At 40.1% G+C, this 17141-nt stretch overlaps 1 protein-coding gene across 2 annotated transcripts in view; it reads left to right on the forward strand.

Moving 5' to 3' along the window:
- The first annotated feature begins 2707 nt into the window (after window positions 1-2707).
- Window positions 2708-17141, forward strand: part of NPC1L1 (NPC1 like intracellular cholesterol transporter 1) — a 61330-nt gene continuing 46896 nt past the window's right edge. For both annotated transcript variants that reach the window (XM_040346040.1, XM_040346041.1), the window contains exons 1-3: window positions 2708-4199; window positions 10194-10408; window positions 16247-16347. In XM_040346040.1, the coding sequence (XP_040201974.1) occupies window positions 2736-4199; window positions 10194-10408; window positions 16247-16347 (1780 nt within the window). In that variant the 5' untranslated portion in view covers window positions 2708-2735. The remainder of the gene's footprint in view (window positions 4200-10193; window positions 10409-16246; window positions 16348-17141) is intronic.

Here is a 17141-nt window from a genome sequence, read left to right on the forward strand (position 1 = left end):
GAACACACCATCCCCACCGTGAAGCATGGTGGTGGCAGCATCATGTTGTATAAATGCTTTTCTTCAGCATGGACAGGGAAGCTGGTTAGAGTTGATGAGAAGATGGATGGAGCCAAATACATGGCAATCTTAGAATACAAATGCATGGCTCACTTTTCACATATTTATTTGGAAAAAATTTGGAAAACTATTTATAATTTTCATTCCACTTCACAATTTTGTGCCACTTTGTATTAGTGTATCACATAAAATCACAATAAAATACATTTACCTTTTTGGTTGTAACATGACAAAATGTGTAATATTTCAAGGGGTATGGATACTTTTTCAAGGCACTGTAGCAATGCGGATCTGCACACCTAATTTGAAAGCAGTAAAGTATGCAACGTTATACTTTAAAAAGTGCCTAAACCCATAAACAGAATTTCAAACTTCTCCATATAAACTATAGTAGAGACCTCTGCCATGTTTATATTTTGTGTCCCAGTTGAAGAAATTTCCCCTCACTTCCTGTACAGATGCCCACATGCCTAGTGTGGGAAAATCTTCCCTACTATGTCTAAAACAACAAGAAAAGTTTTGGCTGGAGTCTTTCTTTCAACTTCAAGGAAAGTAGGTTACTTTTTAAATGTAAATGAATGCTGCTATTATATATAATTTACTCTTTGAATATATGTACTTGAATTTTACCATTTATGGAATTCTTTGTGTTCCAGTTCCTCCAAGGCACACTTTTTTTTAGTGATGTTGTGATGAACTCAGTGTAGTTTGTTTAGTTTCGCTCTCATAGTGTGTCAGTGAATGCTGCAGCTCTGACTATCCCCTACCCCTCCTCTTCTGGTTAATAAAAAGCAGGATTTATCACGTCTACGACTGCCGATTGGCTCCTGTGAAGGACACAGACCTAGAAAAAGACAAATCAATACTACTTTGCGAGTCCTGCATGTGGAATAAAACATCTCAGCTCCTGGCACAGATCACCAGACTCCCTGCTACCCAGCTCCTTTAACTTCTTTGGAGGGGTGAAAGATGCTTCCCACGTCTCTTACTCTAGTGGTCCTGGGAGCACTGTTACCTCTTCAGGTTAGTAATCTCTGATTATTTGGTGTATATTTCTGGCTGAGCGTCACGCTATCAAAATCATTCTTAAAATCAAACAACTTATTTTTATGAAATTATTTGTACATGCCAAAACAACTACAGTAGACCATTTTCACCTCCCAGACCACTAATTGCTCGAGTTAGTAGATTTTATGTGATTTCTATAGATATTTGCTCTTTGGGCACATAGAGTATAAGCTGCTACTACAGCTTCTGAAAGCCAGACTAATATGTGCAATACAGTATTTCCATGATGGGCCAACACTTCTCTTCTGAGAATTGGCAAATGCTTGCAGGATTAGATCAGAAGTCTTCATGTATGGACTCCCATACTCCAGTATAAAAAAAATATTTTGAGAGTTTGGTAACAAATAAATTTGCTTTAGCTGAATGTCAATCACAGGAAAGAATATGTCCCAAGGTTTAAGTTTTTGTCATTGGAGTAATATGTTAAGAGGACTTTACATTGTAACATTAAGTTAGACCACGAGAGTGAGATGGACTGGTGACCACATTAGACCACAAGAGTGAGATGGACTGGTGACCACATTAGACCACGAGAGTGAGATGGACTGGTGACCACATTAGACCACGAGAGTGAGATGGACTGGTGACCACATTAGACCACGAGAGTGAGATGGACTGGTGAACACATCAGACCACAAGAGTGAGATGGACTGGTGACCACATTAGACCACGAGAGTGAGATGGACTGGTGAACACATTAGACCACGAGAGTGAGATGGACTGGTGAACACATTAGACCACGAGAGTGAGATGGACTGGTGAAAGCATCAAGGCTTGGTGACGGCATCAAATGATTACTCCATCTTCCTCTATTTGCTTTGGGCTTACCATTGAGTGTTTGTTGCCTGGCCATGCCTTATGTATTGGCTTTTGCTGCCTAGTAACTAACCTATACCACGGTAAATCCAATTTGATATACACCTATGTAGCCCCATATCTGCAAGAGTGAGATTACAGTTTAGATTCCTTACAGTTGGCTGTTCAAAGAGCAAAGACCTAACAGTCAATAAATCCACCATTGTGAAGACAGGATAGAAGGACAAACACGTTAGGAAAAATCCAATAAACATGTTGAGACCATATACAGTACATGCCATTTAGACTAAATACAAACCTATTTTTGAGGGAGTGGTGGGGATTTATCAGGTTTTTATTGCTGTCTGTGTCTCTGGTAGGGAGAATGACTCTACCTCTAATTGTTCCAACCATGGAGAAAAAAAGCAAGGGAATTTTTTTTGTGTTGCCACCAGAACAGAAATAGAGGGAAAATAGTCCAATGGGAACCTTGTTTCAATGACAACTGTATAAGAGGAGATTTCCCTCAAATTGGGAAGATATCCTCTCACTTCCTGTTGAGACTACAGGACAGGAAGTAAAGATCAAAAATCCCTTATGAGACACAGATGGCAAAAAAAAAACAGTGATTTTAGACCTCCCCTACTCTGTCCAAAATTTAAAAAAAAATTGCCTTTGGATATGCTGTAATTTTCTTTTCTATCAATTCTATATTTTTTCTCTTTAACTTTTCATAGACTTATGTTTACTTCTGCTGTCGCAGGCAATCTTCTTCTCTCTCGTAGTTGTGATCTGTACATAATCACAAGTTCATGTTGATTCTTCAACTTCTGTCTGTTATGTGCCACTGTTCAGTCTACTGCCTCGCAGCATGCTGTTCCTATGTCACAATCATTGCACAGTTTACTAAGTCAGCTGTTTTGTTTCTATATATTTTTCTTCTGCAGGTTGTAGCGTACACCACAACAAAGCAAGAGGGGTATTGTACAATATACGATGAATGTGGCTTAAATCCTGAGGTTTCCAACAGCCTGATCCCAGCTATCATTCCCTGTTTAGCCAACAGAAAAGCCAGTAAGCTTAATGGAACTAATCTACGGCTTCTCAAGGAGATCTGTCCGATGCTTTACACTGGAGATGACAATACTTATGCCTGCTGCTCTAGCAAACAGCTACAGAGCATCCAGAAGAGCTTTGCATTATCAAAAGTCATTCTAAGTCGATGCCCGTCTTGTGCAGAAAACTTTGCCAATATCTATTGTCAGAACACTTGCAGCCCAAATCAAAGTTTATTCATCAATGTCACACGTGTAAATGATACCATTGTAGATGGGAAGCCTGAGCTAGGTGTGCTGGCCTACCAATGCTACTTTAGGAGAAGTTTTGCAGAACAATCTTTTGACTCCTGTAAAAATGTACGATTGCCCTCCACAGGGGGTTATGCCATTTCTGCCATGTGTGGGAAATATGGAGCAGAATTTTGCACTGCTCAACGTTGGTTAGACTTCCAAGGGGATATCAGCAATGGACTGGCACCCTTACAAATTGACTTCAGACTAATAGAAAATGACACTGAGGTTGGTGGTGGCGTGGAGCCCCATGAGAGCAGAGTATGGAGCTGCAGTGAAGGCCCTGGTAATGATCCAGAGAATGCTTGCACTTGCCAGGACTGCAAAGAGGCATGCCCTAAAATCTCTGAACCGGAGCCTCTGCCTGAACCATTTAAGATAGGGTCTATTGATGGGTACTTAATTATAAGCAGTGTAATTTTTATAATTTTGATCCTATTTTTTATCATGTTCCTGATTATGAACTGTTCTATAAATAGATGTGGAAAAAAGAAAAGGAAAGAAATACCACATATTAAATATTCTGATTTGAACTGCTCAGAAAAGGTGAGCCTAAAGACTAACCACTCCATGGAGAAAGCCTTCCAGTGGTGGGGCACCATCATAGCTTCTTACCCTAAGACTGTCATCGGTGTCTCTGTCATTCTAGTTGGGGTACTCTCAGCAGGTATGGCCTTAATCAAGCTGACTACTGATCCAGTGGAGCTGTGGTCTTCTCCAAATAGCAGGGCAAGACAAGAGAAAGACTTTCATGATAAACATTTTGGACCATTCTTTAGAACTAACCAGATAATCATCACAGTGAACGACCGTTCTTTATACGTCTATGACTCTCTCTTTTTTGGCGCACTGAACTTTAGCAGAATCCTTTCTCCAGATATCCTTCTAGAAATGATGGACCTTCAGACCAAGCTGCAGAACATTGCGGTAAGTAGATCAGTGCAAACTGTTGGGACTGAAGATCCCCGAAGACTTCTTTAACATGCAGTAAATGCACCCCTAAAACTGTATTTACTGTGGGTTTTTAGTGCTTCATATGAACTTCAGTGACAAATAATCTTTCAAATTTTGGAATCTCTTTTCTGGCACCCTAATCCTTAAAGTATTGCATAAAACATATTGGGGGAGATTTACCAAAATGGGAAAGTGCAAAATCTTGTGCAGTTGTGTATGGTTGCCAATTAGCTTCTAACTTCAGCTGGTTAAATTAAGTTTTGACAGACAAAAACTGAAAGCTGTTTGGTTTCTATATGCACAGCTGCGCCAGATTTTGAATGCTCCAGTTTTTAGTAAATCAATCTATTGTTTTTATTATCTTTTAACACTTTTGTTACTTATATTACCATTAGCTTGTTAATTTTAGAACATTACTGAGGTGCCTTGAGACTCTTTTATGGTGACTTTAAACCAGTGGATGGCAGTAAAAATAGTGCAGCAATGAAGACCTAGTAATATGCATAGCATATTCTATATTAATTTTTGGTATTTATAAGTCTTTATGCAGGCACTTAAGAGCAAAACAGGAGTGGGGCAGATTAGGGTTTCAACCTAAACTAAAATGCTAATAAAATTAAGCACAAAGGTGATAATTCTAGTTTTGTAGTTTTTTTTGTCAAGGAGTTTTAGCACATTGATGGTAGATTTTGAATACCCCCTTCCTGCTCCATACACATTTTTAGCCAAACTACTTTTGGGGCATGCAGTTAACCTCCCTGGTGGTGTGATTATGTCAGATTTTTGATGCTGAAAGCGGTACAATGTTTAGCATGGAAATTTTGCGTTTTATATTGTAGGCCTGTAATTCTTAGGAATAACTCACTTAAATCTGTCCAAATAAGAGTCTAGTAGACATAGGTATGATAAAGTTTGAAACACGAAATCATAAATTATAATATAATAAATAACTATAAATAATTGTAACAAATAATAATATAATAACAATAAAATGGATTCAATAATGTAATCAAATCAAAAACACAGAAATTGGCTCAGTTGCAGAATTGTCGCTGTCGTTACTTTCAGTGTTTGATGACGAATTTCCCCACAAATCGCTATTGCTCTATTCTGCAAATGATTCCAATTTATTATTTTCTAGCTGGTCTAAAACCACTTTTGACGTAAAAGGGACACTGTTTGGTTGCTATGGACAATCTCCAGTTTCCAGGCAGAAAGAATAGTATTCATAATATAAAACTGCATGCAGGACACTGGGCAGACCACTAGGGACAAAGGGGATGTGTAATTATTTGATACAGTACTGTAATCTGTACGATTACAGTATACTGTATGTATACTGTGTTTTTCACTTTTTGAATTTGGCGCTGAGCTCCGTCCCCCTGCATCGCAAAGCTCGCAGGGAACAGAGCTTGGCACTGTGAATCAAGCGAGACACGGCAGAGACAGGGCGGCTCACACACACAGCGGGGAGACATCACAGGATCCAGGGGACAAGGTAAGTAAGCTGTACATGGATCCTGTGATGCGATCTCGAGTGTGGCTCAGGGTTGCCGCTTTTGGTACTAAAATTTCACCCCGAGCAACACTCGGGATTACCGCTAGGGAGGTTAACCGAATATGGTTTGGTATGGAGTAAGACTGAGAATTAGGGATTTAGGAGAATTCAAGCAAATTTAAAAAGGGATAGTCCTGAGAGGCTGGAAGGTTTGTCTGTTTGTCTGCAATTTAAACAATAGAGGTATTCATTTGTGATCATTAGTACTGCATTAATATAACTAGTGGTAACGTACATGCATTGCCCAATAGTTTCGCTCGGCGGCTTATTGTATTATTTGGTAGCAGTGAATAAAGAGTAGCTGCTTGCTACTCACTTCGATTCTTAAACAATAGTGAATATACACCAAATGTGCAGGCCAGTCCTCCACCCCAAACTTGCTCATCCATGTCTTTATAGAACTTGCTCTGTGCACTGGTCCAAATCATTTTATGGAGGGGGGATTATGGTGTGGGGTTGTTTTTCAGGGGTTGGACTTGGCCCCTTAGTTCCAGTGAACGGAACTCTTAAGATGTCAGCATACCAAGACATTTTGGACAATTTCATGCTTTCAACTTTGTGGGAACACTTTGGGGATGGCTCCTTCCTGTTCTAACATAACTGTGCACCAGTGCACAAAGTAAGATTCATAAAGACATGGATGACTCTGCACGGAGTCCTGACCTCAACCTGATAGAACACCCTTTGGGATGAATTAGAGCGGAGACTGTGAGCCAGGTCTTCTCATCCAACATCAGTGCCTGACCTCATAAATGCGCTTCTGAAAGAATGGTCAAACATTCCCATAGACACACTCCTAAACCTTGTGGACAGCCTTCCCAGAAGAGTTGAAGCTGTTATAGCTACAAAGGTTGGGCCAACTCAATATTGAAGCCTACGGACTAAGACTGGGATGCCATTACAATCCATGTGCATGTAAAGGCAGGCATACCAATCATTTTGTCAATATTGTGTATGTTGGATTGACTTACCATTCGAGTCAGATGCAAGAGCAAACAAAAAAAATATAATTTTCTTTAGCATACAATGGTGTGAGTCACCATATCATACTACAGTTATGGAGTTTAGTAGCTTAAAAGCTCCATATAGCGCGACACATGTAATAGAGGGATTCACTTTATGCAAATTCAGTAAGTCCCCAAAATATAGGTGGCATGCACCATGCAAGAATTCCATTTTAACCTGTATATACTCTACTGTATACTATTATAGGGCAATTGACTATATTAAAACTAAAGCCCAGGTAGATATATTTTTTACACTCAACTAGCTTTGTCTTAAAATAAGTCTCTGTAACCCCCTAGGCAGAAGTATAGACAGCATTTTGATAGAAGGAGAGAACAGAGAGAAAACAGAGGTGACCTCATAACTGTACTGCTGCTCCTTCATTATCCAATCAGTAAGCTGGGGGATTTCTATTGACCATACTTCTGTTGCAGTTGAGTTCGAGCAGCTAGCTCTGCTATGTACAGTAGAAGGAATTTCTAGTCTGAAAGGATTACTAATTCTTTGGCAGCCAAAAAAGATCTTATATTTGTATTTCAATTGCATATTTAGTTGTTTCTCAGACTTATCTCATTTGACATTGGAGATGGTTGAAATGGCATAACCTTGATTTCATATAGAATTCTGCTTCTTTAAAGGGGTTGTGAACGTTTGTTTTTTATTTTCTAAATAGGTTCCTTTAAGCTAGTGCATTGTTGGTTCACTTACCTTTTCCTTCGATTTCCTTTCTAAATGTTTGTTTTCTTTGTCTGAATTTCTCACTTCCTGTTCCTCCTCAGTAAGCTGTTCTGGCTGACTAACCCCCATGGATGATGGGGGCAAGCTTACTGAGGAGAAACAGGAAGTGAGAAATTCAGAAAAAGAAAAAAAAACATTTAGAAGGGAAATCGAAGGAAAAGGTAAGTGAACCAACAATGCACTAGCTTAAAGGAACCTATATAGAAAATAAAAAAACAAACCTTTACAACCCCTTTAATAATTTTGGACAAACAAATGTTACAAAACAAGCAATGAGCATTGAACTAGTGAAAACTATTTTTCTGATGTCAATATTTTGTCACACCCACAAATGGTTATTTTCTTGCGCTCCTCTACTGACACCTCATAACACTCTTAACACCATCCAGAAAATAACAACACTGTACATTAGAGGCAAAAGCCACAGTTATTATCATTGTGAACTTACATTTTCTAACAGAATACCTCAACAATTGACAATATTTAATTCAATTTATACTAAAACAATATAGACAAGGGCGAAGAATCGTTGGCATAAACAAAGTAGTGTGTGTGTGTGTGTGTGTGTGTTTTATTGCACAGTCCACAAGCTAATCAGAAAAAAATTAAGCACTTGTGATTTGTAGTAAGGGTCAAACTTTGATTTAATTGAGTGTGGTGAATCTGATGGAATGGATCATGTTGTAGGATCTATGATGGCCTGTTCTACCTGTAGGGTCTATGGTGACCTGTTCTACATGTATGGTCTCTGATGACCTATTCTACATGTAGGGTCTCTGATGACCTATTCTACATGTAGGGTCTATGATGACCTATTCTACATGTATGGTCTATGATGACCTATTCTACATGTAGGGTCTATGGTGACCTGTTCTACATGTATGGTCTCTGATGACCTATTCTACATGTAGGGTCTATGATGACCTATTCTACATGTATGGTCTCTGATGACCTATTCTACATGTAGGGTCTATGGTGACCTGTTCTACATGTAGGGTCTCTGATGACCTATTCTACATGTATGGTCTCTGATGACCTATTCTACATGTAGGGTCTATGATGACCTATTCTACATGTAGGGTCTCTGATGACCTATTCTACATGTATGGTCTCTGATGACCTATTCTACATGTAGGGTCTACGATCACCTGTTCTACATGCATTATCTGTGATGGTCTGTTGTACATGACCAGATGCTATTTAGCTTAGGCTATGTTTTTAAAATGATAGTAGTTTGGTGTGACGGACCCCCTTACTCAAGAAGAGTATATCCTCGGTATAAGCTTCCCTTGTCTGGTACCAGCATGATCCAAGATCCCTCAGCCCACCCAGTCACTCATCGAGGCATCAGCGCAGGGTGGTAAAACATAAGACTGTTTATTCAAACATCACTAAAAAGAGATATACACTCAGGGGACAATCCCCCCTTCTTTGCATAATGACGCAGGGCAGGGTAAACTTTACCTCCTCCAGTAATATGACTCACAATTGTATTCGACTTTGCAACAGTAGACCGTCTTTAAGAGGGGCTGCTGGAGAACCCCCCCCAGCATCAAATCCACATACACATTTACATCCCATAATACTTTGCTCCCAAGATAGAAACAATAGAACAATGGGATGCAGGTACTTAAAGAGGAAATTATCCCTGATGGGTTTTAGTTCCTCTTTTACTATCTGAAAACCTGTAAATTAAAAGCATAATGGGCTAGTATGCATCGCATACTAGCCCATTATGTGACACTTACCTACAAACGAATCCAGCGCTGCCCGCTGTGCAGGCTGCGTCCATCTTCTCGCCCCTCTTTCTTCCGGGGGCCGCGGACTCCAGCTCTGTGATTGGCCGGAGCCGCGTGACGTCACTCCCGCGCATGCGAGCGGGAGCCGCCAGTAACGCCACAGTTTAACTGAAGCAACGGCACAACGTGCCATTGCTTCAGTGTGCATGTGCCAATGACTTTGGCACATGCAGATACAGGGGATATCTCCTAAACCGTGCAGGATTAGGAGATATCCAGGCTAGATACAGGTAAGATTTGTTATAGGCTTATCTGTAGCAAAATGTGGTCTGTAAGAATTTACAACCACTTTAACAAACACATAACAACCCCCACCCCACCTCTAACTATCTAGCAATGGTTTGAGACGAAATTTAGAATTCATCTTCATATATTTCTTGAGGTATATTGTTCAGAAATATTAATGTCCCAAGTGATAGAGCCCTTATATTCTTTCAGTACAAACCACATACTGTATATTAACAGGAGATAACAGGGGTAAAATGAAATGCTGAGTCCAGTGTGGTTGTGCGGTGAGTCTGGTTAGTGCAGACCCGACTGGGGTTCTCGGTCACCCTGTACCCCTATTAGACACAGGGTGACTTGTACATAGGAGGGGCTGGGGGAGCTGGACCAGGAGTTTCCCAACCTCCCTAAGGTAAGCTGGGTTCCACAAGCACTCCGCCCAAAGTGACTTCCGTCACATTTTGAATCTGCGTTTGTCTTATATCATATATGTGTAGCTTGCACATTTTTTTGTGTTTTATAATGTTTAATAACATGTAAAACCCTACCTAAAATGTTGTGCCTTCTGCTGAATGTTCTCGGGATTACGTTTTAATATATGAGTATAATTTAGATACTACTTCTTGTTTATTTTCCTTGTAGGTGTGGTCAGAAAAGCATCAGAAAAATGTGACACTGAAAGATGTTTGTTTTGCACCCCTAAACCCCTCCAACCCCTCAGAGACGGACTGCTGTGTGAACAGTCTGATGCAGTACTTTCAGAACAACAGGACTCGGTTTAACTTGGAAGTGACGCAGACATTATCTGGAGAAACCAAAAAAGTGGGATGGAGGGACCACTTTATGTACTGCGTCAAGTAAGTTTGGGAACATACCAAGTATTGCATGGAAATAGCTAGATTAAATCCATGCACAAAATGCCTTCCAATCTGGATTGGATGTATGGGTGCTTAAACCACCCAGACATTATTTTCTTTACAAACCCAAACATTCTTAAGCCTTGTACACACGATCGGATATCTGATGGAATCTAATCCGATGGATTTTTTTGTCGGATATCCAATGAAGCTGACTTTCATCAGTCTTGCCTACACACCATCGGTCAAAAATCCAACCGTGTCCAACGCGGTGACGTAAAACACTACGACGTGCTGAGAAATATTAAGTTCAATGCTTCCGAGCATGCGTCGACTTGATTCTGAGCATGCGTGGATTTTTGACCGATGGACTTCCACACAGACGATCGTTTTTTTCTATCGGTTTTTTTATCCATAGGAAAATTTCAAAACATGTTCTATTTTTTAATTTTTTATTTTTTTTCACCGATGGAAAACAAACCAATGGGGCCCACACACGATTGGTTTGTCGGATGAAAACGGTCCATCGGTCTGTTTTCATCAGGCAAACCGATCGTGTGTACAGGGCTTAATAGATATATGTATAGTGGTGCTTTTTCCTGCACCCATGTTCTATTAATGTTCATTGCAAGTTGAGTAAAACTCAACTGCCACCTTAGATTAGGAGCCCAGCCCAGTATACAATAAAGGTAGCATCAAGTATGAGCTTCAGTGCAGTATGAATACATTGCATCTAAGGTTCTGAGATATTCATATAAAATTGGTGTTAATATTTTCATGCTGTAATCTTCTCTGTATGGCATCATTAATATGTGGACACTTTTTTAGGTATGCACAAATTATTAAATGTGCAAATTGAAGGGATTTATAACAACCAATCTGATTTCAGTTTAACGTACGCACATCTGTAAAACATTCAACTAATTAGCTTCTATGGGTTACTGCATTTTAAAAATTAAATATTATGTAAACCCAACATTTCATTTCACGTACTTGTATGAAAAAATATCCTGTTCTCTTTATATTGCTTTCTTTATGTGAAATCCATGGTTTTCCTGCCAGTCCTGCTTTCCTATTAAAACTGACAACACTAAAAAGGAGAACACACTGTGGTCAGTTATTCAGCTATGCTGGGAACTCAGCCTGCTCTCCTCCAAAGATCTGACTTGTAATGACACCATATCTCCCAACTGTCTCTGATTTCAAACAATGTCCCACTGTGCCTCATTCCTCCTCATTTGTCCCTCATTTTAGTCTGATCTATATAGTTGTATATAAAATGCACTTTTTATCTATCAAAAAGTGTTTTCCAGCACTAAACCTTTCATCTGATTTCTAAATTGCTGCATTTGTAAACCCCAAAAGCCAATATAAAGGAATAGTAGTGGTAAAAAAAAGCCCTTGTGGGTTGAACAAATCTTGTTTTTTTTGTACAATTCTCCTTTAAGGGGGTGTGGCAAGGCGTGTGTCCTATGCCTGCATACTTTTGCTGATAGGTGTCCCTTATTCCCATCTAAAAAAGTTGGGTGGATTTGGCCCTTACTTTCTATCCTTATTGAAAACTTTATATGGATCTCCGTCAGCTCAGGTTTCGATACAGGGTTATAAATCGTCGTCATTCACTATCAAGCGTGGTACAAGACAGGGATGCCCGCTCTCGCCTTTACTTTTTGCACTAGCCATCGAATCCTTGGCAATTGCAATTCGGCCCCATCCTAGTATTTCTGGCATTGGTTGTGGGCAACAAGTCCATAAATGTGCCCTATTTGCCGATGCTGTTCTTATGTATATTACTAACCCTCAGGTTACTCTCCCCCATCTGCTATCTTTATTGGACCAGTTCTCTAGGCTCTCCGGTCTCTCCCTGAACCCTCACAAAACAACAGCTCTTAATGTCTCCCTTCCCCACTCCACGGTGCAGATCCTTCGGGATGACTACAATTTTCAATGGGCACCACATTCTCTTTCATATTTAGGGGTCCAAATAACGTCTTCTATTGAGACACTCTACAAAGCTAATTTTCCCCCATTGTTTAACCACTTAAGGACCCCTTCACGCCGAAATACGTCGGCAGAATGGCACAGCTGGGCACATCCACGTACCTGTACGTGGCTCTTTAAGCCCAGCCGTGGGGCCGCGCGCGCGCCGCCCCGGCGCGTGCACGCGACCCGGTCCGAAGCTCCGTGACCGTGGCCGCGGGACTCGCAGACCCCATCGCCACTGAAGTCCCGTGATCGGTCCCCGGAGCTAAAGAACGGGGAGAGCTGTGTGTAAACACAGCTTCCCCGTTCTTCACTGTAGCGCCGTCATTGATCGTGTGTTCCCTTTTATAGGGAAACACAATCAATGACGTCACACCTACAGCCACACCCCCCTACAGGTAGAAACACAGAAGAGGTCACACTTAACCCCTTCAGCGCCTCCTTGTGGTTAACTCCCAAACTGCAATTGTCATTTTCACAGTAAACATTTTTAATGCATTTTTCGCTCTGAAAATGACAATGGTCCCAAAAATGTGTCAAAATTGTCCGAAGTGACTGCCATAATGTCGCAGTCATGAAAAAAATCGCTGATCGCCGCCATTAGTAGTAAAACAATTTATTTGATAAAAATGCAATAAAACTATCCCCTATTTTGTAAACGCTATAAATTTTGCGCAAACCAATCGATAAACGCTTATTGCTATTTTTTTTACCAAAAATAGATAGAAGAATACGTATCGGCCTAAACTGAGGAATTTTTTTTATATATATATTTTTGGGGGATATTTATTATAGCAAAAAAAATATTACATTTTTTTCAAAATTGTCGCTATAGAGCAAAATAATTTTGTTTATAGTGCAAAAAATAAAAACCGCAGAGGTGATCAAATACCACCAAAAGAAAGCTCTATTTGTGGGAAAAAAAGGACGCCAATTTTGTTTGGGAGCCACGTCGCACGACCGCGCAATTGTCAGTTAAAGTGACGCAGTGCCGAATCGCAAAAACTGGCCAGGTCCTTTAGCTGCCTAAAGGTCCGGGTCTTAAGTGGTTAAAAAACTTAAAGAAGATCTTCGCGGTTGGGCGGATTATTCCTTATCATGGTTTGGCAGAATCAACTCCGTCAAAATGACGCTTTTACCCAGGTTACTCTATTATTTTCGAACTCTACCAGTGGCTGTCTCGAGAGGAGATTTGCAGTGTCTACAAGCCGAGGTTCTTCGTTTCATATGGGGTAATAGAAGACCTCGACTGAGCAAACAGATTTTATATGCCCCAAAATTAAAGGGGGGTCTGGGTCTTCCTAATTTGCAAAACAATTTTCAAGCTGCTCAGATTGCTCAATTTGCCTATACTACAGCAGCAGGTTCCGCACCTCTTTGGGTCTCGATTGAAGCACTTTCCTGTCACCCACTGGCCATAGGATCGTTGATGTGGCTTCCCAGCCGACTACGCCCTCCTATATTATGCCCTCCTTTATTGCATTCATTGGCGGTTTGGGATAGAGTTCATCACCGGGCATCTTTATCATCCCCACACATACCTTTAGCTCCCATTTTTTGCAACCCGGAGTTTCCGTCGGGGTTGGTGCCACAATCATTTCATTGGTGGCTACATAAGGGATTGCTTAAAATTGGCGATTACGGTACCTTAATGGTAATCAGATATATTCTTTCAAACATTTTAAGAACAAGATGCAGGTACCTGATAGTGAAATATTCAGATTTAATCAAATTATATCCTTTGTCAGATGCAAACTTAATCTTGTTACTGAGCCACTTACACTTACAACATTTGAGTTGGCTTGCCAGGCAAGGGGTCTATTGAAGGGACGGATATCTGCAGTCTATACTTCCCTCACTGAACCAAACTCAAAACTTTCCTATATGACGCAGTAGGAAAAAGACCTGAATATTACTATTGATTTATTGGATTGGCAGGACATGGCCTATAATTTATCTAAAGTCTCCATCAACACCACGTTAATTGAAACCAACTATAAAACGCTTTTACGTTGGTATCTGGTACCAACTCGGGTGGCCAAAATGCATCCGTCCACGTCGCCTAACTGTTTTAGGCGCTGTGGTCAATTAGGGACAATGTATCATGTTTGGTGGCAGTGCCCCCTGGTGACTAGGTTTTGGATTAGGATATTTAATTTGATAAATTCGGTGACGGGGGTAACCATCCGTAGGTCCCCTGAGATAGCTTTGTTTCATAGATTACCTGATGAGGTGCCCAGGAAATCAATGAAATTAATCACATATATACTGTTAGCGGCGAGGATAACAATAGCCCGGCATTGGAAACAATTGGTTATTCCTCTGGACTATGTTAAAAATAAAGTCAACTGGATTATGATTAATGATAAACTCACACACACACTCCATAATAACTCTAAAAAATTTGATAAAATCTGGGACCCGTGGATCCATTATAATTCGGTTCCCCAATGAGCTCTGGGCTGACCCTCTTTTATTTTATTTCCTTTTTCTTCTACTCTGCCTTTTCTCTCTCTCTCTCTCTCTCCCTCTCTCTCTCTCTCTCTCCCTCTCCCTTTCTTTCTTCCTCTCTCTCTCCCCCCCCCCATCTCGCTCTCTCTCTTTCTTCCTCTCTCTCTTTCCCCCCCATCTTTATTTGAAGTTATTTGAATCCAATTTATACTGGGTCGTTTTGGAACCTTGTTTAGCTTTAAGGTTCTCAGGAATTGTTATAAAGATTCCCTGTTATGTCTTAATCATTATTTCTCTTCAACCTATGACTATACTCAGGTTCCTGTATGTTCTTGCACAAGGTTATGATCCTGACTGTTAAATAGAACTGCCTTTTGTTAGATTGGATCTACGTACTCTGCTTCTTGATTTTATCTGATGGACTTTATATCCTCAACAGGTCTACCTGAGAATTTCCTGGGACTTTTGTTTATTCTCTGGTATTCATAGATCATACAAAGTTCCTTGTGTTTTTGTTTGATATTTTTTGTATCTATGTCTTTGTTATTGTAGCTGCTTGAATATTGGCCTATGTATACTGGCTATTTCTGTCCTTTTTGGACTTCTTTTTCTTTAATAAAAACATTGAAATATAAAACAGTTGGGAGGTATGCTGACGCACCAAGCACAGCATTTCACTGGGAAGATCAGTGCACTGCTGCTCCTCCCCCCCCCCCCAGCTCCAATGCAACTGAGAACAGAGAATATGTAATTATTTATAAAAAAATGTTTATCATTTTATTTTAATTTTTTATATCTATACACAAATGTTTTGCCTTTAGTTTATATTTTAAACTGAATTGGTTGTTTTACAAGGTGAGGGTTTACATATGCTTTATGTACATGGAAAATAGACCTGGCACTACCTTATTATAAAGCTAGTGGGTGTTAAGCCTCGTACACACGACCGAGGAACTCGACAGGCGAAACACATAGTTTTCCTCGTCGAGTTCCTTGTTAGGCTGTCGAGGAACTCGACAAGCCAATTTTCTCCATTCCCGTCAAGGAAATAGAGAACATGCTCTCTTTTTGGCTCGTCGAGTTTCTCAACAGTTTCCTCGACGAAAATGTACACACGACCGGTTTCCTCTGCAAAAAATATCTCCCAGCAAGTTTCTTGCTGGTTTTTGCCGAGAAACTCAGTCGTGTCGACGAGGCCTGAGCAGTAGAGTGTCATTATAAATGTTGACTCTCCATAAGTTTACTTGGGGCAGGAGTGAATAACTCCCAATAATTATACTGCATTGTGCTCTGTGGTGGCTCCTAACAGGCCATATATATTAAATGAAGGCCTCAGGGTCAGACATCAGGTGAAAAGTACATTCTGATTTCAGCTTTTTCTTTTATGTTGAACTTTCTTTGCAGTTCCCCGCTGTCTTTTAAGGATGTTACAGATTTAGAGCTGAGTTGTATGGCGGATTATGGTGCCCCTGTCTTCCCGTTCCTCGCTGTGGGTGGTTATGAAGGTAACAACACCTCACAATACACTTATCTTTTAACTTTTAAAAGAGCTGTTATATCTTAGGCAGTCTGTCACTACTGCACAATATGGGAAATTGTATTTGGATACTATATAAATGCAAGCAGGTTTAGAAGAAAAAAGAACTTGCAGTCCATTTTGTGTCCTTTGATGCCTTTCTGAGATTTCCCTTCACTTCATGTCCCAGTGATGTCCTGTCACGGAGATTCTTCCTCACTTCCTAAAATGCTGACAAGTAGACGGGAAAAGAGAGGTCTTATCTCCCCAGAGGGAACATGGACCAAAAAAAACCTACAAAGTTCTAAAAATTCCCCCCTCTATCCAAAAGAATATTTGAAAAAATAGTGACCGGTGTTGAGTTTTTCTGATCACCGCTATAATACATTTATATGGACTATGGAATTATTTTTGTTAAATTGTTGGCAATATTTTTATCATTCAGAACTGGTCTGACCTCTGGTTGTACTGACCAGCAACAGATCATTATTAAAACAATCAGTTCTACATGTTTTTTTTGATGATCCCAGTAAGCACAGTAAAAATATGGATTACATTAATAATATTTTATTCCTTTACCCTTTGCACACTATGGGGGTATTTACGAAAGGCAAATACACTTTGCACTATAAGTGCAAAGTGCACTTGAAATTACACTGAAAGTGCACTAGGAAGTGCAGTCACAGTAGATCTGAGGGGGACATGCAAGGAGAATAAAAACCAGCATTTTAGCTTGTACATGATTGAATAATAAAATCAGCAGAGCTTCCCCTCATTTCAGAT

Source organism: Rana temporaria, chromosome 3, assembly GCF_905171775.1.
Source record: "Rana temporaria chromosome 3, aRanTem1.1, whole genome shotgun sequence".
In the NCBI taxonomy this organism is placed as follows: Eukaryota; Metazoa; Chordata; class Amphibia; order Anura; family Ranidae; genus Rana; species Rana temporaria.